This window comes from Phyllostomus hastatus, unplaced genomic scaffold, assembly GCF_019186645.2.
Source record: "Phyllostomus hastatus isolate PE091 unplaced genomic scaffold, TTU_PhHast_1.1 phas_contig_80, whole genome shotgun sequence".
Taxonomy (NCBI): domain Eukaryota; kingdom Metazoa; phylum Chordata; class Mammalia; order Chiroptera; family Phyllostomidae; genus Phyllostomus; species Phyllostomus hastatus.
In genome coordinates, this window is record NW_025333960.1 from 898,006 (window position 1) to 919,000 (window position 20,995).

The 20,995-nt window shown below is 46.5% G+C and overlaps 1 protein-coding gene across 1 annotated transcript in view; it reads right to left on the reverse strand.

The window, feature by feature from the left end:
- Positions 1–20,167: 20,167 nt before the first annotated feature.
- EEFSEC (eukaryotic elongation factor, selenocysteine-tRNA specific) overlaps positions 20,168–20,995 on the reverse strand; it is a 337,743-nt gene continuing 336,915 nt past the window's right edge. The window contains exon 7 of the mRNA XM_045849702.1: positions 20,168–20,694. Within this exon, the coding sequence (XP_045705658.1) occupies positions 20,504–20,694 (191 nt within the window). The 3' untranslated portion in view covers positions 20,168–20,503. The remainder of the gene's footprint in view (positions 20,695–20,995) is intronic.

The window sequence follows — 20,995 nt, forward strand, 5'->3', positions numbered from 1 at the left end:
GCAAATGAATGGATCAAACAACTATGGCACATTTACACGATGGAATACTATGCTGCAGAAAAAAAGAAGGAGCTCCTACCCTTTGTGACAGCATGGATGGAACTGGAGAGCATTATGCTAAGTGAAATAAGCCAGGTGGTGAAAGACAAATACCATATGAATTCACCTTTAATTCATATGGAACCTAATCAATAAAACAAACAAGCAAGCAAAGTATAACCAGAGACATTGAAATGAAGAACAAACTGAGAATAACCAGAGGGGAGGTAGGAGGAGATAATTGGGGCGGGGGGGTAAAGGGTTTACAGGAACAATTATAAAGGACACATGGACAAAACCAAGGGGGGGAGTTAGAATCAGGGGAGGGAGGTGGGAATGACTGGGGTTGGGGAGAGTGGTGGGAGGAAAGGCAGACAACTGCACATGATCAACAACTAAAAAAAATAGAGCCTTGGCTGGTGTGACTCAGTGGATTGAGCACTGGCCTGTAAACAAAAGGGTAGCTGATTTGATTCCCAGTCAAGGCACATGCCTGGGTTGTGGGCCAGATCCCCAGTATGGGGGGTGAGAGAGGCATTCATTCCTACAATGATGTTTCTCTCTCGCTCTCTTTCTCCCTCCATTCCCCTCTCTCTAAAAATAAATAAATTCTTTTAAAAAATAAATAAAAAAAGAAATGACAAGGAAGAGACTTATCTTTGTACAGTCTTGAATCCAGGGTGATGCCAGTCCCTCCTAAAACACAGCCCCATGCTCACCTTTCCAACCATGTCCTGTAAAAAAAAGAAAGACCCCTTTTTAGAGAGTGAAAGGTCACTAAAATTTTTACATAATCCTGTCATTAATTATTCCAGTCAGCATTGAGGACATTTTTCCAGGTACACAAAAGACTATAAATAGACCATCTGTGACATGGGAAAGAACTTTCAAATGATGTCTAATGTGACTGACTCACTGACTAAAGCTAAAGCTCAAAAAAAAAAAAAAACCAACCCCAAAACCCCAAAATAATAATGACTGAAAACTTCCCTAACCTGGTGAAGGAGATAGACATAGAAGTCCAAGACAAGTTGAACCAAAAGAGTCCCACACCAACACATATCATAATTAAAATGTCAAAGGCTAAGACAAAGACAGAATCTTCAAAGTAGCAAGAGAAAGGCAGTTAGTTACCTGCAAAGAAGCTTCCATAAGACTGTCAGATGATTTCTCAGCAGAAACATTGCAGGCTGGCACAAAATATTCGAAGTGATGAAATAAGTACCTATAACCAGGATTACTCTGCCCAGCCAAGCTATCATTTAAAATCAAAAGACAGATAAAGAGCTCCCCAGATAAGAAAAATTTCAAGGAGTTCATCATCATCAAATTAGTATTACAAGAAATGTTAAACAATCTTCTTTAAAAAGAAAAAAGTTCTAAAATAATAATAAAAATGGTAATAAATACATATTTATCAATAATTACTTTAAATGCAAATGGATTACGCTCCAATCAAAAGACATATGGAGGCTGAATGGATAACAAAATAAGACCCTTACATATGCAGTCTACAGGAGACTCACTTCAGATCAACAGACACACACGGACTGAAAATAAAGAGATGGAAAAAGATTCATGAAAATGAGAATTAAAAAAGTTTAAGTAGCAATATTTATATCAGACAAAAGAGACTTAAAAACAAAGGCATATAATGAGACAAAGAACATTACATTATAATACAGGAATTAATCTTAAAAAGATATAATACTTAATAAACATAGATATATATAATGCAGGAGCACCAAAATATATAAAGGAAATGTACATAAAGGCAGATATTTACAGTAATACAATCATAGTAGGAGAATTTAACACCTCCATTGACATTAATGGATAGACATTCCAAACAGAATATCAACAAGGAAACAACACATCAGGTCAAATGGATTTCATTGATATTTTGAAACGTTACATCCAAATCAGCATAATTTCAAACACACATGGAACATTTTCCAGGGTAGACCACATGTTAGGCCACAAAACAAACCTCAAAATTTAAGAATATTGAAATCAAAACCAGTGTCTTATCCCATCACAATGATACGAACCTATAAATGAATTACAAAAGTAAACTGAAAAACACACAAACCAATGGAGACAAAATAACTACTACATAACAATGAATAGGTTCACAATGAGATCAAGGAAGAAATCAAAAGATACTTTGAGACAAAGAATAATGAAACCACAATGACCCAAAGTCTATGAGACACAACCCAAGTAGTTCTAGGAAGGAAATTCATAGCAATGCAGGCCTTGCCCCCCAAAACAAGAAAAATGTCAAATAAACAATTTACCTTACACCTAAAGGAATTAGAAAAAGAAGAATTACAAAGCCATCATGAATAGAAGGAAAGAAATAAGGAGCAGAGCAAAAATAAACAAAATAGAGTCTAAAAAATACAAAAAAGTCAATAAAACCAAAAACTTGTTTACTGAAAAGATAAATATTGATAAAACTTTAACCAGGCTGACTTTCAAGAAAAAAAGAGAAAAGATCCAAATAAGTAAAATCAGAAGCAAAGGAGGGCAAGTAACAACTGACACCACAGAAATACAAAGGATTATAAAAAAATTCTATGAACATGGCAACAAATTGGACAATCTAGAAAAAATGTATAAATTCCTAGAAACATACAACCTTCCAAAACTGAATGAACAAGAAACAGAAAATCTGAACAAATTACTACCAACAAAATTGAATCAGTAATCAAAATACTACCAACAAATTAAAGTTCTGGGCTAGATAGCTTCACAGTTTAATTTTACCAGACATTCAAAGAAGAACTAACTCCTCTCCTTCCCAAACTATTGCAAAAAATTCTAGAGAAAGGAAGCCTCCCAAGCTCATTTGATGAGGTCACCATTATCCTGATTTCAAAACTAGACAAAGACATTACAAAAAAGAAAATTATAAGCCAATATCCCTGATGAATACAGATGCAAAAATCCTCAACAAAATATCAGCAAACTGATTTCAGCAATACATTAAACATATCATATGCCATATTCAAGGGGGACATATTTCTAGTATACAAGGTTGGTTAAATATCGAGAAATCAATTATTGTGATACACCACATGAACAAAATAATGATGAAAATCACATCCTATCAATAGATACAGAAAAAGCATTTGACAAAAATCCAACATTTATTTATTTATTTACTTATTTATTTTGTGAGTCCTCACATTTTCTTTATAAGAAGTTATTTTGTTTGTTTTTTTCTTTTTTTATTGTTGTTCAATTGCAGTTGTCCCCATTTCATCCCCATTATTCTTCCCCGCCCTACCCACTCCCATCTCCCACATTCATTCTTCCCTTCCCATTCTCTTTGTCCATGAGTCTGTTATACATGTTCCTTGACAACCCCTCCCCTTCTATGCCCCATTATCTCCCTCCCACACCCCTCTGGTTAGTTTGTTCTTTATTTCCATGCCTCTGTTTTTATTTTGCTCACTTGTTTGTTTTGTTGTTTAGGTTCCACTTTTAGGTGAGATCATATGGTATTTGTCTTTCACCACCTGGCTTATTTCACTTAGCATAATGCTCTTCAGTTCCATCCATGCTGTTGCAAAAGGTAGGAGCTCCTTTTTTGTCTGCTGCATAGTATTCCACTGTATAAATGTACCACAGTTTTTTGAATCACTCATTTGTTGATGGACACTTAGGCTGTTTCCAGAACTTGACTGTTGTAAAATGTGCTGCTATGGACATTGGGTGCATAGGTTGTTTTGAATTGGTGTTTCAGGATTCTTAGGGTATAGTTCCAGCAGTAGAATTGCTGGGTCAAAAGACAGTTCCGTTTTTAGTTTTTTGAGGAAATTCCATACTGTTTTCCACAGTGGCTGCACCAGTCTGCAATTTCACCAACAGTGTACTAGGGTTCCCTTTTCTCCACAACCTCTCCAACACTTGTTGTTTGTTGATTTGTTTATGATGGCCATTCTGACTAGTGTGAAGTGATAGCTCATTGTGGTTTTGATTTGCATCTCTCTGATGGCTAGTGATGCTGAGCACCCTTCCATATGTTTGTGGGCCATCTGTAAAGTGGGAATAGAGGGAACATACTTCAATATAAAGACCATATATGAGAAACCCACAGCTAACATCATACTCAGCGAAAAAAGAACAAAAAAAAAAAAAAAACCCCAAACAACCAAACAGACAAGAATGCTGAAAGCATTTTCCTTAAGATCAGGGATAAGAAAGGAGGTCCACTTTTACCACTGCTATTTAACATAGTATTGGAAGTCCTAGCCACAGCAGTCACACAAGAAGAGGAAATAAATGGCATCCAAATAGGAAAGGATGAAGTAAAACTGTCACTTGCAGATGACATGATACTATATAGAGAGAATCTTAAGGATTCCACCAAAACGAATAAATGAATTTAGTAAAATAGCAGAATACAAACTTAATATTCAGAAATAAGTTGCACTTATATACTAATAATGAACTATCTGAAGGAGAAATTAAGAATATAATGCAGACTTCCGGCCAAGATAGAGGCGTAGGTAGACACACTGTGTCTCTTCGCACAACCAAAATAAGATCAGCAACAATTTAGAAACAAGATAACAACCAGATCTGACAGAAAATTGAACTGTATGGAAGTTGGACAACCAAGGAGTTAAAATACACACATTCATCCAGACCGGTAGGAAGGGCAGAGTCAGGCAGCTGGGCGGAGATGGGTTGAGGCACAAAAAGCACTGGCACCGGATGTGTAAAACAACCTGGTCGCATGACTGCAGCGGGTGGACCCTGGGCTCACAGACAGCTGGCAGACCCAGTGAGGTGGCGATTGTGAAGCGAGGCACTGCACTCAAGGTGGCTGGCTAATGAGGTGGTCCACATATGCGTGCAGATAAACCAGGCGAAATTGAGCAGTGAGACAGACCTCACAAATCAGGGTCCCAGCAGCGGGAAATAGAACCTCGGGACACTGATTGAAAACACCTGTGGAGGTTGAGGCGCAGGGAGAGACTCCCAGCCTCACAGGAGAGTGCTTTGGAGAGACCCATGGGGTCCTAGAACGTGCATAAGCCCATCAACACGGGAATTGGCACCAGAAAGGCCCAGTTAGCTTGGGAGAAATGGCGGAAGGGACTGAAATCCCTCAGAGAATGGAGCAAGCACCATTGTTTCCTCTTGGACTCCGCCCCCATATACAGCATCACAACCCAACAAAGTGGGTTGCCCCACCCTGGTGAACACCTAAGGCTCTGCCCCTCATACATAACAGGCATGACAAGACAAAAAAAAAAAAAGGCCCGAATAGAAGAACAGATCAGAGCTCCACAGCAAATACAACTAAGCAACGAAGAGAAAGCCAACCTCTCAGATGCACAGTTCAAAGCACTGGTGATCAGGATGCTCACAGAATTGGTTGAATTTGGTTGCAAAATAGATAAACAAATGAAGGCTACAATAAGTGAAATGAAGGAAAATGCACAGGGAACCAACAGTGATGGGAAGGAAACTGGGACTCAAATCAATGGTATGGACAAGAAGGAAGAAAGAAACATCCAATCAGAAAAGAATGAAGAAATAAGAATTTAAAAAAATGAGAAGAGGCTTTGGAACCTCCAGGACATCTTTAAATGTTCCAACATCCGAATTATAGGGGTACCAGAAGGGGAAGAGGAACAGCAACAAATGGAAAAGTTATTTGAACAAACAATAAAGGAGAACTTCCCCAATCTGCCAAAGGAAATAGACTTCCAGGAAATCCAGAAAGCTCAGAAAGTCCCAAAGAAGTTGGACCCAAGGAGGAACACACCAAGGCACATCATAATTACATTAGCCAAGATTAAAATGAAGGAGAGAATCCTAGAAGCAGCAAGAGATAAGGAGACAGTCACCTACAAAGGAGTTCCCATCAGACTGGCAGTGGATTTCTCAAAAGAGACCTTACAGGCAAGAAGGGGCTGGAAAGAAGTATTCCAAGTCATGAAAGGCAAGGACCTACATCCAAGATTGCTCTATCCAGCAAAGCTTTCATTTAGAATGGAAGGGCAGATCAAATGCTTCTCAGATAAGGTCAAGGTAAAGGAGTTCATCATCACCAAGCCCTTATTTTATGAAATGTTAAAGGGACTTATCTAAGAAAAAGAAGATAAAAAGCATGTATAGTAAAATGACAGCAAACTCTAAATTATTAACAACCACACCTAAAACAAAAAGAAAGACAAAGAAAGCAATCAACTAGAACAGGAGCAGAACCACAGAAATGGAGATCACACAGAGGGTTGGCAACAGGGTAGCGGAAAGAGGACAGAGGGAGAAAAGGTAGAGAGAATAAATAGCATAGATGGTAGGTAGAAAATAGATAGGGGGAGGGTAAGAATAGTATGGGAAATGTAGAAGCTAAAGAACTTATTGCACATGGACATGAACTAAAGGTGGAGAATGTGGGTGGGAGAGAGTGTGCAGGGTGGAGGAGAGTGAAGGGGGGAAATGGGGCAACTGTAATAGCATAATTAATAAAATATATTGAAAAGAATATAATCCATTTACAATAAAAATAAAATATCTAGAAATAAATTTAACCAAGGATGTAGAAGACTTTTACTAAAAAATTATAAGACATTGAAAAAGAACTGAAGAAGTTACAAACAAATGGAAGCATGTATTGTTCCCATGGATAGGAAGAATTAACACTGTTAACATGTCCATACTACCCAAAGGAATCTATAGATTCAATACAACTCCAATCAAAATACCAATGGCATCTTTCACAAAACTAGGATAATGAGAAAATTTACATTCAAGCACAAAAGACTCTGAATAGCCACAGCAATCTTGAGGAAAAAGAACAAAATTGGAGGTATCATGCTACCTGATATCAACCTATACTATAAAAGAACAGTAATCAAAACAGTATAGTACTGGACTGAAAACAAATAATAGAACAATAAACAGAAAAGAGAGCTCAGACATAAACCCACACCTATACAGTCAATTAATTTGTGGCCAAGGAGGCAAGAATATGCAATGGGGTAAAGACAGTCTATTCAATTAATGGCGTTGGGAAAACTGGACAGGTATGTGCAGAAAATAAAACTAGACCATCTTCTTATACCATATATTAGAATGAACTCAAGATAGATTAAAGACTTAAATGTAAGACTCAAAATCACAAAACTCCTGGAAGAAAACTTAAATTCTCTGCATTGCTCTTAGTAATATTTTTTTCTGATGTATCTGCTCAGGCAAGGGAAACAAAAGAAAAAATAAACAAATGGGGCTACTTCAAACTAAAGAGTTTTTGTAGAGTAAAGGAAACCATCAATGAAATGAAAAGACAACCTACTGAATGGAAAAAGATATTTTCCAATGATAAATCTGACAAGAGATTAGTATACCAAATTTTTAAAGAAATCACACAACTCTACACCAAATAAACCCAAACAATACAATTAAAAAATAGGCAGATGACCTGAACAAGACATTTATACAAAGAGAACATAAGATGGCCAATAAATTTATGAAAAGATGCTGAATGTCACTAGCCCCAGAGAAATGCAAATTAAAACCACAATGAGATATCACCTCACACTTACCAGAATGGCTATCATCAATAAATCAATAAACAAGTGCTGGTGAGGATGGGGAGAATAGAGAAGCCTCATGCACTGTTGGTAGGATTGCAAATTGGTACAGCTACTATAGAAAATAGTATGGAGGGTCCTCAAAAAATTAAAAATAGATCTATCTAATGACCCAGCAATTCCACTTCTGAATATATACCAAAGAAATGCAAAATACTAATTTGAAAAGATATATACACTTCTGTGTTCATTGCAGCATTATTTACTATAGCCAAGATTGGAAACAACCCAACTGCCCATCAATAGATGATTGGGTAAAGTAGTGGTATATGTATACAATGGAATATTACTCAGTCATACAAAAGAATGAAATCCTACCATTTGTGACAACATGGATGCACTAACAAGGTATTTTGCTAAGCGAAATGTCAATTAGGGAAATACAAATACCATATGATTTCACTCATATGTGGAATCTAAAGAATGATATAAATGGACACAACAGAAATAAACTTATAGAGAACAAACTGATGTTTGTTGGATGAGAGGTAGTTTGAGGGCTGGGTGAAAGCTGAAGGGATTAAGAAGTAGAATTGGTAGTTACAATATAGTCATATGGATATAAAGTATAGCATAAGGAATATCATCAGTAATAGTGTAATACTTATGTATGGTGCCAGGTGGGTATAAGACTTGCCAGGCAAATTATATAATTGTCTGACCACTATGCTGTACACCTGAAACTAATACAAAATACTATTGAATGTCAACTGTAATTGAAAAAAGTTTAAAAGGTGTCATTTTGTATGTATCTTTTTGTAACTTACTTTCACCTGTTTTTAGGATCTATCCACAGGACACTCAGTTCATTTCTTCTTCTCATTGCAGAGTATTTCACCCTATGGCTGTCTCTCAGTGACTGGGTGTTCCACTACATACTAATGAATACATATCATACTTTCCTGTTCTTACTCCTTTGCATGCATGTGAGTATGTGGTTGTGACCACAGGGCACTAGCATTTTAAAATTTACTAGATGCAGTAGCTTGCTATGCAGAACAACTGTATGGATGCCTACAGATAATAGTATGAGGAGAGTTCCCATCTTGCAGCCTCTTCACCAGCACTTGACGTTTTCAAACTTTAACATTTTTATCACTTAAATTAAAAAAAATCATTTTGACCAAGGCAAAATGGAATTCTTTAATTTGTATGAGGATGAAAATCATGACCTGGGATATGTGTGTGTGTGTGTGTGTGTGTGTGTGTGTGTGTGTGGGTAGGGGGGTTATCAGGGTGTGCTGGTTTTGGGGAGGTGGCACTGGGGGCCCAGAGGACCAGAGACAGACTGAGAAATGGTGACAGAAAAGGTGAGGGCATGATAAAGAGAGTTAATTAATCTTCAACTCTGAATACACACACATCATTTCAAATCCTTGTAGCCACTGAAGGCAGTGATGGCAGGTGACCATTTTCAGGAGAGGAGATTAAGACATAGGTACTGTTGGTCAGACTGTGCAGGGTAGGGCTCAGGTCTGCCTGACTCTAAAGCCCTCTGGGCCACACTCAGGATTAGATGTGACAAACACATGTGTGCATAGCCACACACACATGTCCACATAGCCAAGCTCACACAAGTACACCACAAATGCACATAGAAACTCACAAAAACCCACATACACAGCTTCAGGGACATAGTGTGCAGGATTCACCCACACTGGTACACCCTCCAGAATCATCTAATAAAAGGCATATGCATGTGTGTACACAGCCTGCCCCAGACAAGTAATCAGCCTCTTCTGAGCAGATGTCCTATGCTCACACATAGTGTGCACACAGGCTCCCTCACAGGAGTCTCAGCCTCAAGTCTGCCCCAGCTCCTGTACACACTGGGTTGTGTACAGATATCTCTAAACACCTGGGATAAATCATGATGGCTCCACAGTCAGGATGAGACCTACATACAGCTGACATTTGCAGGCTTTCCTGCACATGCTCCATTCCAGTTTCCCAGGACCCACTGGCTCATTCATCTTTCATCACCCAGCCTCTGAACTTCTGCTCTAAACTATTAACTAACCTGTTTGTGAATCTGGGTCATAACCAGCAGCCCCTGAACTGCACTCACCATGTTTGCCTGTGAGGGAGAGGAAAGAGGTATAGGGCTGAGAGTGTCCTCAGGGAAACCTGAGTCCTCTGTGGGTGTCTCTGTCTTCCTTCTCCCTTGCCTTCTCCTGTAAACCAAGAATGTGTGTAAAATGGGGTGCTGATGGTAATGGGACTAGAGTCTGAGGCAAACTGTCCCTGATGGTCGAGGCTGCCATCGGGGCATATATGCCAGGCTAGGGTGACCAGAAACAGTAGCAATAGCAATGATGGAACCAGCTCTGCTTTGGGGGCCCAAGGAGTCAATATCAACTGACTCATTTAATCCTCAGTAGCCCATAAGAGCCCCATGAGTGCCCCATGAGTGTGCTAGGGGCTGTGCCAGGCACTGGGAACAGAACCTCCTATTTCTGGGGCTCACATTCACCTCGGGGACACTGACAATGAATGAGGTAAATAAGCAGACTATTCAGTGTGTTAGAAGGTAATACACGTTAGGAAGAAAAGTAAAGCATAAGAGGGGAATAAAGAGCACCGGAGAGGACTTTTACTGAGGTGTCAAGGCAGGGCCTCACTGAAGACAGTGAGGGGCAGGCTGGGGGATGACCCTCTGGGGGCAGAGGGTCAGCAGGTGCAAAGGCCCTAAAGTGGGAAGCCAGTGGTGCTGGAGCAGGTGGATGGGAGAGAGGGTGGTGGGATAGGCCAGGAGGTCCCAGGGCAGGCAAGTGATATAGGGCCTTGGGGGTCATGGTGAGTACATACATTAAAGGAGGAGAGGGCTCTGGGAGGGTTTTTGATTGAGGGGAGATGTGATCTGACAGGTGTGAACAGGACCTGTTACTGGTTACTGTCTGGAGCGTGTGGTAGCAAGGTGGAACAGGCACCACTGAGAGAACTGCAATGGTCTGAGCAAAAGATGTGAGGTCTGGCCAGGCTGGTGGTGGTGGTATGAGGAGAGATGAGCTTTGGGTAGGTTCTGAGGGTGACACTGTGGACCTGCTGATGAGTCAGATAAGATGGGCCACGGGTGCTGCTATTATTATTACCACCTTTCAGGTTGGAATACTGAGCCACAAGCAAGTAGCTCAATGTCAGTAAAGTTGTAAGTGGAAAAAATTGGTATTTTTACATTATATCTATCATTGGAAAATGCTACAATGAGGAACAAACCTGCCTGAGGTATATGAAGGTGCACTCTGTGGCAGAGCTGGCTCCTGGGGGCAAAGCAAGTGGGCAGCCTTGAGAATTGATCCAGGGTGATAATCTGTGCCCAGCTCTGCTGAACTGCAGAGGTGGCAGGTTGAGCATCCCCCAGGGCAGGGGGCAGTTGTATACTTGGTAAGGGAGGGAGGGGGACCTGCCCGAGGCCCCACAGTTGGATATTAGTACTGGTCATGGGAGAAGACTCTGAGAGTGGGCAGGATTGATGACCCATGGGTACACAGTGGCATACATGGGCCCCCTGGCTTCTGTGAATTGCACCCAGGACCAAGGGCATGGTCCAGACTGACCCAGACAGGTGAGAGTCACAGCTTACTGAATCTGCCCATGTGCACTCTGAGTCACAAAGCAGGAGCCCACTCCAATAGGTTTCAAAAGCAAAGGGAATTTGCCGCTTCGTATAATGAGGACTGACTTCAGGCATAGCTGGATGTTGATGCTCAGCTGAGGTCCTCAGGAATCTGTCTCCTTCTCTCTCTATAAGTTTTCATGGGTGTTGATGCCATTCCTTTGTGGTATTGATGTCAGTTCCTTCATAGTGACAAGATGGCCAGAGCAGATTCAAGTTCATATCCACCAACTCAGTAACCCTAGACAGGAGAGAGGGCCTTGTTCCTAAAAGCTCCAGCAAAAGAACACAGTGACATGCCTGGTACCTGCCATCTCTATACTTTGGAGGGATGGAGCAGGTCAGAAGGAACCCTGCTGACCTGTGATTTTGTGGGATGGTGGTCCTGGAGCCAGCACCTGTGACCTACTTGGGACTATTCCCTCCCTGAGTCTCCACCCTGCACCTGTGAAGTAGGACAAATCGAAATGAATGCAGTTAGGATGACTAGATGCAGAAAGTGTCCTGGGGGCTGATGGCAACATCTGGGAGGGGCATAGGTCCTGGACTCTTTCAAACCTTGTATCAAGTTCCCATTTTCCCACCTACTTCCAGGTGATCTTGTGTGAGTCCTCAAGAGTCCTGAGACTGCAACTTTAGAGGTGCACCAGAGCTGGAGCCAGAAGGGGAGGTAGGTGTGGGGCTTTCAGTCATCAGTGCTGACAAACCTCTCTTGTCACTGGTGGCCAGCTCCTCACAGCAGCTCTCTAAACTCTTGCCTGTGCACCCCCTGAATCCCAAGCCAGGCCTTGGCCTCCAGCACCCAGCCAACTCCCAGCTGACTGTGTGACCTTGGCATGTTGCTTGGCCTCTCTGGGACTCAGTCAACTGATGAAATGAGGGTGAGGATTTTCACCTTGCAAGGTTTCATGAGAGAGAAAGCATGAGGCACACTCTGAGTCAGGCCTGTCACAGGTGAGGGTCTCCGCTACCCCCTACCCTCACTCTGTAACAGTTTCAATCTCTCAGAATCATCTCTTTTTGGCTGGATAATCACCCTTTTAGGCTGGAAAATCACCCTTTTTAGGAGCAAGCTGTTCCTGGAATAATGGGCAGGTGACAGATCTAATGGTAAAAGTGCTCAGACAGGGGCACAGAGTGAGGAAAGTGTGGTGGTGGGAAAGGTTTTGGAATTTGAGGGTGCCCTAGAAGCCCCGTATGGAGCTGTCTGTGGCTGAAGTGGGACTGGTGAGTGGGGAGAAGAGGCTGGAGGCAGAGTGGGGCTCCAGTTTGGTGGAAGGTCCTGTAAGGTGACCTCAGGCTTGGTCCTCACTCTCCAGCATTTTGTACAGCAGCTGCCTTGGTAAGGACTTCCACTGGGGGGAAGGAGGGTCTGGTTCAGAACCAGCAGCCTTAGTATTTCCACCCAAAATATGTACACCCCCAGGACTGGGCCTCCTCCCACCATCTTCCGGCCACTGGGAGATGCTGTCTGTTTTATCAGTGGTACCCTGTGACTCTGACAATTGTCTCTCCTTATCAGCAGCCCACCAGCTGTCCATGGGGTGAGAGTGGCCCTGGCTGGCCAACGTGTCCACACGTGTATCCATATTCCTAGTTCACTTCACCCACAGGTTTCCTTGTGCTGGGGTGGCTGGAGCAGAAGACCAACCTCTATCTTTTCAGCTTTTCTTCTGTGAAGGAAGTCCCCAGAGATGCTCCTTATGAATGGCCTCACAGCTCATTCATAAGCAAGGGGCAGCAGTGCTTGCAGGGACAGAGCAGGTATGTCCCCCTTATGGTCAAGACACCTCCTCTGAGCCCCAGCCTCTTGTCTGAGCACCACCATCCTTCTGGGGTCTTCCTCTCACTCTGGCCATCAGGAGCCATCTGTGAGGGGAGCCCTGAGAAGGGCACTTGCCTGAGACACCACAAAAAGGTAGACAGAGTGGGCCCAGGACCTGGGCCCATCAGGCAGAAGAAGCAGTGAGAGCAAAGACCAGAGAATGTGGGATCCCCTCAGTGGCAGAGAAGGTGGTGGGCCTTGATTAGTTTGGGCTCAGCTTAGGGGAAGCTGGGCTTCTGTGAGGGCCCCAGAGCCTGGATGGAGGAGCATTTCTCTCACCCTGCTGAATACTGAGAACCAGTAAGATGCTGCTGATTGGGGTTATCACCTGCCCAATTGTCCAGCTCCATATCTGATTAGAAAGCAAATTGTTCCATCTCACACCACACCCATTACACAAGTCCTGCCAGGTGCCCACCCACACCCACCTGCCATCCTTAAGTGGCAATCCCCTTCTACCAAACCCTGCCTGGCCTCTCCCTGGCTGCCTCCTACTTGGGCCTGGGCCTCTCAAGCAATGTTTACCAACCCTGGCCAGTGTGTCCTCTCCTACCAGCACCTCAGAGCATACTCTGGTTCCCTCTGGCCCCTTTTTCTGTCTTTCTTCTGGGCTCACTTGCTGCCACCTGAGTCTGTTTGGGCTTTCCTCCCAACTTGTCTTGGGCCCTTTCCCTACTCCCTCCTTGGTCTTACACATTCCCTTGGTCTTGTATGAATGTGCTATGACCCTTTTCTGTCTCCAGTCAGACTCTCCCCAAAGGCCCCAGAGTGTGGCTCAGGAGTCCCACACAAAGTCATCGAGGTGCCATGCCCAACCCTGTCCTGTAGCTGGGCTCCCATCTGTGGGCATGAGAGGATTACCAGGCATCCTTGGCCCTCTCCCTCCTGCTCCCTCACCTGCCCAATCAGTGCCAAAGCCAGTGATTTTACCTTCTGATCATTCCCAACCTGCCTCCTCCTCCCACTCTTCACACTTCACCTTTAGCTCAGCTCACACCTCCTTCCTCCCCCCTCACCTAGCCTTACTTATGACACTCCATCCTAGCCAAGTGCCTCATGCTTCTCATATGGATTTGATCAAGTCCTGGCAATAATGGTGAAGGAGGGGGTGATGGTCTCAGGGTGCTGGTGAGGTTAGTCATGGTGATAGTGGTGACAGTAGAGGGACAGGGTAAGGGACTGGCTTCGGAAGTCACGCTTGAGTACTGAACTGGGAAGGCAGATGATGGGCCAGGAATCTGGCTTCTGTGGCCCGGTCTGTGCCCCAGCTCTGGAACCCTTGGGAAATTGGGGCTTCCAAGGCTTCTCCCTGGAGCTTTAGGGGAAGGCATGTTCTTGCACCCCTCCTGGTCTGCCCCCACATTTTATATACCCAGCCAAGAGCCTCTCTGTCCCTCTCATCCATTAGAAGGAACCTAAGAGACAGGATGAGAAGGGGCCCTGACAGAGCCTGCAGAATGGGGCCAGGAGGGTAGAGAGGCAGTCACCAGGGTGGAAAATGCAAGGAAAGAGCTCACTGGACTCCACGGGTGCCTTTTGAAGGTGACAGACCCATAAACTCATATCCTCAGGTTGAACTCCAACCTGTCTCACCATGGTTTGCTGCCTAGGGCTGGACCTGGCCTCAGGGTATGGCAGATGGGAGAAGTGAAATGGAGGTTGGTTGGAGCCAAGGTCATCATGAAGGACGAGAAATGGATGTGGAGACAGACGCAGAGGCTGGAGGGAGGAATGGAAGGAGGGTGCTTTGGGGAGGCACAGACCTCACCATGGGTCCAGATGGGCTCTCTTAGCCCTCTTGTTCAGCCCAGTAAGCACAGCTGTGACAGAGGTGCCTGGTCACAGGCACCCTCACTGGTCACCTGCCTTAACTGAAGATGGGGCTCAGTGGGTGTGGAAGAGCTGATAGGAACCACCCTGGGGTTGGAGTGGGGGTATGCAGGTCAGGGAAAGAGAGGCTCTGGCCAATAAGAATGAAGTGGCAGTTAGCAGCCTGATGCCAGGCCCTGCCCAGTGGTGAGGTGGTGACTGTGTGGGAAGCCTAGAGGCTCAGGGCTGAGTATGTGGGGGTGTCCTTTGAGTGGCAAGTTGGGTGGCTGAAACTGGTCCCTTATCCTAGCCTCCCCAGGTTGGCCTGGGCTTCTGGCTAGCCTTTATCTGGAGCCCCAGCTATGGCCGCAGGAAGTGGCCGTTTTTCTGCACTGTGCTGTCTCCCCACCAGAGCTGGTGATAACATGTGGTGGTGGGTGGTGTGGAGGGATTGAGCAACACCTTATAGTAGGGCACATGGGGAGACTCCAGGCACATGACCTCTGACTTGCTGGCCTGGGTAGGGTTGGGGGTAGGGTTTAGACCCTTCTTGCCTGACAGCAGTGCTGCAGAGGAGGCTGCCTGGGCACAGGGGTTGCAGGCCACCCATGAGACTTGGTAGTGCAGGGGGAGGGGGCCCAGCTACATCCAGTGAGCACTGGGCTGTGACCCCAGGGCCTGGTACACAGGTGACACTCAGTAAATGTGGAATAATCAACTATGGGCCTCTTCTCTAATCCATCTTAACTCTCATGTTCCGCCCTTATGCTGAATCCCCAAACCTTCCCAAATGTCCTCTTCTCGTTCCCAAATGTCGTCTTCCTCCTCCAGGGCCTTAACCTAAACTGCCCCCTCCCTTCTCACTTGGCCAATCACCAACCAATTCTGGGGGGTCTTTGTCCAACCCACAGTCTCTGCCTCTCTGGTAGGCCCTAGAGAGTCAGTGTTTGAGTGTCTAGAGCTAGTGGGAAGTTGGGGGCCAAAGGGTCTCTTGACATCTTGACTGACATAGTCTTCCCACCTGTGCCCTTAGGACTGTTACAGCCTTCAAGGCCTCTGCCTAACCATCCTGCCTCCACAGCTGCCTCTACTGCTGGTAATCCGCTGAGGCACTGGGCTCGCACAGTAGACCCCTGAAAGCCTAGAGCTAGGGTCAACTGCCCCCGGGGAGCACAGTGCTCCACCAGCACCCCAGCTGCCTGTGCTGCCTCCCGGTGCTGCCTGAACTGGGCTACTTAATGGCTTGCTGGATTCCATTATTAGCCAAGGGGTAACTATTCTTTTTCAATGAGGGCCACCTGTGTGGAGGCTCTGAGGGGCCTAGCAGGTGCTGGAGGGGAGACTGGAAGCCAATAACTCATTTATCTCTCTCCTTGCAGGTCCCACCAAGTGCTCTTGCTAGAGCCATCACTCCTGCTCTTCTCTCTGCCAGAACATCACTCTTCCTCCCCGGTGGCAAACTCCATCTCTCTCTTTAAGACCTTGTCCTAGTGGCCCCTGGGCCTGCAGCCAGCCATCCCTCACTCCAGTCACAACCATGGACAACAGACATGGCTGAACTAGCAACTAGGAGGCCATGAGTGGGGCTGGCCTTGGCCTCTGGAAAGGAACCTGGAAAGCTAAATCCCATGTGGAGGCTGCCCAGGCAGAGAAGGCTGAGAGGCCTGAGACCTGAATCAACCCAAGGGTAAGCCAGCACCAAGAGGGTCTGTGACCACTTTGAGGGTGGCTTTGGGTCTGCAGAATGGGGGTAGGAGCCCCTCTCCCATCCCATCAAGTCCTGAGAAGGAGGCTCCACCAACCTGCAAGCCTGTATCCCAAAGAACAAACTGCCCCTGGACACACATCACCTCCCTATGCATACTAGACCCCTCTCCTTCACCCTCCTCCCACACAGATGTACCAGAGACACACAGCCCGACAAACTTTTGTTGAGTGCGCACAAATACACATACTCACCCAGAGACAAGATCCAAACACACATCCAGACATACACAGGTACCTGGGACACGGGGATTCACATATATACCCATATATACCCACTACCCCCTACATACCTCAACACTTATACCACCAACCTACATGCCCCACACCAACACATACACATGTGCACTGCCAGGAAAACGGAGGCTGCCCCTGCTTCTGCCTGGGCTCCTAGGACTTCCCCTTTACAAGACTTTATCTATCAAAAATATATTAACCCAGAATTCTGTTTCCATCAGAGTCTCAATTCCAGGGACATTTCCAGATAAGCCTTATCTCATTCCTAGTGCATTAGCTTGGCTGGTCTGGGGCCTGCCAATCACAGGGGCCCCTCCTGTCCCAGCCTATGGCAGGATGCCTGCCCATGACTTCATTCTAGCTGGGCAGGAAGGTTGGAGAGCAGGACATGGGTCAGCAATGCCATGCCTTGGCCCACCCCCTCACCCCTCAATCCAAAGCAGGGCTCCAAAGGGCACCTTGTTGCAAGGACACAAACATCCAAGGCACTAGACCTGGGGGAGGAAGTGGTGGTGACTCTGGAGTCATTCAGAACCTGGGTTCAAATCTCACTTCTACCTGGGGCAATCAATGGCTGCAACAGCCAAGAATCCCCCCACGCTGGCCTTAATCTGAAAAATTAGAGTGGTACTTCAAAGGCCACCCTTATAGCAGCTTCAGTGAGTTTATGCATATGATGGTGGCTGCAGGAGCTTATCACAGCATACTGAGGGGAAAGGGACACATTCCTCAGAACACTGGGAGCTGACCCTGACCCTAACCCTGCCTACCAGCCCTATCAGGCATTCCCTTCTAAGGGATCCCAGGACAAATAGGGACCCCAGGCCAAATAGGGACCGCTCCCAGGGCAGTGGGCCAAACCAAAGGCCATTTCACTGCATACTCTGGGAGGCCCCTTCCTACGGCATAGCCACAGGCTGCTCTCTCTTCCCTTCAGTACCTTAGTTTCTTCCACCAGACTGTTCCTCCCTCCCTGGGCTTTGAGGAGTGCTCTCTTCAGGACAGGTGTGAAGTGGGGCAAAGGAATGGGGGGACCTGCACAGAGATCCTGTTAAAAATGGGCAGTGCTGGGTCTGGGGTTGTCTATACCGCTCCTGAGAGGCTTGTAGGCCCCTCATCTCTCAGTGAGGAAACTGTGTGTAATATGATGGCCAGTACTGTGCCCAGGTGACTGGATAACCCCATTGAACAGTTTCTTTTATTCTTACTTTGTACGTGGGCATAACAGGCACAGAGGTTAGGGGCTTGCTCAAGGTCACCTGGCTAGTAAGCAAAAGGGCCAGGACTAACCCAGCAGTGGCTCGAGTCCGTCCTGTGTCTCATATCCCCACCTCCACGAATCTGTTCCAGAGCTAGCTCCTGCTTACTAAGCACCCCTCTAGGACTGCTAGGAGTGGTGGCTCCACTGAGTCACATGCCCCTCCCTTGAAAAGAGAGACAGTGATATGGCCAAGATCATATAGCTCATGCAGAGCAGGGGCCTTCAGCTGAGCCAAAGCTACTCTCTATTCCAACTTGCCGGGCTCCCCAGAAGATGGAGGGGTTAGCCTCACACCCTTGGTCAGGGAGGACTTGACCTGGGTTGGGTGGGATTCTAGAGGCTCTGGTCTCAATCCATCATATGCTAAGGATTATGGTGGATGGAGGTTTCCTCATCTAACAGGAAAGTCCTGAGAGACCCCAGCTCTACCCATCTGAGTTCATTCTAAAGGGCTGATTGACCATGGGAGGTGGCCAGACTAAGACCTGGTACCATAGGTGCTCACAAAGGTCTTTCCTGCTCCCCCAGGAATAGACTGGGCTGGAGTTGCAGGACCGTGTCCTGGAGTCCTCCCTGAGAGCCCACTGCCTCCCTGAGGAGATCAATCTGTCCAAGGAGATGTTCTTCAGTGCATGGGTCAGGGCCACACAAAGAGGGCCAGAACCTGGCCTGTGGTAGGGGGAGGGCCACACAATAGGGCCCGCTGCTCTTTTTGAAAGAGATTTTATTTATTTACTTTTAGAGAGAGGGGAAGGGAGGGGAAAGGGAGAGAAATACCGATGTGTGAGAGAAACATCGATCAGTTGCCTCTCTTAAGCGCTCCTGACCAGAAATCGAATTGGAGACTTCTCACTTGAGCCACACTGGTCAGGGCCCTACTGCAGTAATTGGAAATGTCTTCTCAGGTGGTGGCAATGGAGCTCTCAGGATCTGAGAGTCAAATCCCTGGGGAGTCCCCCATAGCAGCTGCAGGAGCTGTGGTCAGGGCACTGCTTCACTCTCCTCAAACTCTCCTCCTGGTTCATTGCAGCACAGGGGGGAAAAGGGGCTGGGCCTGGGCACACCCTGTCCATCTAGCCCTCAGCTGTTGCCCTTGACTGCTGTTTCCTGCCTGACGTTTAGGTCCCTTATAGGGCCAGTGAGGGTCACCAGCCAGCCACCTTCACCTGCACCCTTTTACAAAGGGCCCTGCCCTGCCCGCTGCTGTGTGTACTGAGGGCTGCCTGCTGTTAGCCACTGTGCTTTGTAGCACCACTCCCTTTTTCCTTTATGTCTGAAGCTCTAGGACTTAACACCACCAAGTCATTTGATTAAAACCTCTTCCTGCTCTTACTTTTAATGTCATTTTTGCAAATCAAAGTGTAATGCACTGATTACCAGGATAAAAGGGTAGCTTCTCCATCTGGAGGCCAAATAAAGTAATGTTGGAACATCTGTCCATCCTGTGGATGTTTTGAAAAGCTTTGATTTCCCCTTAGTCAGTTCTGCGATTTCACCCTTTTCTGCATATCAACAGCTTGGGCCTCAAGGTGGGGTGGCCTGTGGGTTCGGGGGGCAGAAGAGCAAGGGCAATGCTCACATGCCTTGGCCTATAGTATGATCTGTTCAGGGCTGTCACTGGCCCTCATCACCACACTCTGGGGAGAGTAGGTGCCCCAAACTCAAGGACAGAGACATAGGGACTCCTACAGTCCAGATGAATGAGCAACCCCTCCAGCCCAGCACCCTGGCCCAGTACCCCACTGCTCCCTGACACCCCTTGAATGTCTTTTCTGGAGTTGGATGCCCAGAGAACCTCTGTGCCCCTGAAGGCCCAGGAGACCCTGGGGGCCACTCAGTCTAGTCTAGGGGCCCAACATCTTGTGGACTTCTCAGCCCACTGGGCTCTGAATTGGGTCTCTCTCCCAGAACTCTTGACAGGAGCCCTGGTGGTTCCCGACACTCCTGGGTGGCAAAGGGTAAGGGGAATCCTTATGTGAAATCACAGAGACCAGCAGTGGGGGGTACCATGAGACATTTATTTGAAGCTGGACAAGTGTCCAGCTACTGAAGGGGGCAGTGTGGGGAGTGGCCCTCAGTTACCATCAGTTGGGCAGCCTGGGAGATACTGGCAGCCAGTTCTCTAGCAGAGTCCCATTCCTCCTTGGGTGCTGTCCCCTCACAGGACCCTGCCTCCTGCTGGCCCTTGGCCTTCCCACTGGGGCTGAATGCTGGGCCTAGGGGCTTGCTGCCTATAGAGCTGTGGGGGGAGACTGTAAGAGGTCGAGGCACATCTAACTGGGCATCTGGCACTGGGCCCAGCCTGGGCCCAGGCAAGGTGGTCCTGGGGTCACTCAGGGAGACTGGACCATACGCTTGTGGGTGTCAAAGACGTAACGCTTAAAAGACAAGTTGAGTGTGACATGCTGCGTGGTCTCTGGGCGCTCCACAACCTCCTCTTGCTTGGCCACCTCCCCTCCACTGGCCCGGCTCCGCTTTTTGAGGGAAGGTGTCAGGATCTTCTTGGACTCGGGGCTGAGGCCACCTGCAAGGCACAGAGGGAAAGCCTGTCATTCTGCCACTCAGTCTGCACACTTGTTACCCTGGATGGGCACCTATACTGGCCCACCTTCACACTCCCTCATGCTGAGCCAGGACCCCAACATCCCTTCTGCTTCCCTCTCCAGACAATGGATCCCTGAGGTCTATGGTCCATTTTGTCACCTAAATCCAGGCATGCTAACTTTCCCCCTGTACTAGTCCATGGCACCGGTCCATCCAAGTTAGAGCTCAGCAGTGCTTCCCATCTTAGTCTCCTGGTCCCTCGCCCACTTATCCACCCTGCA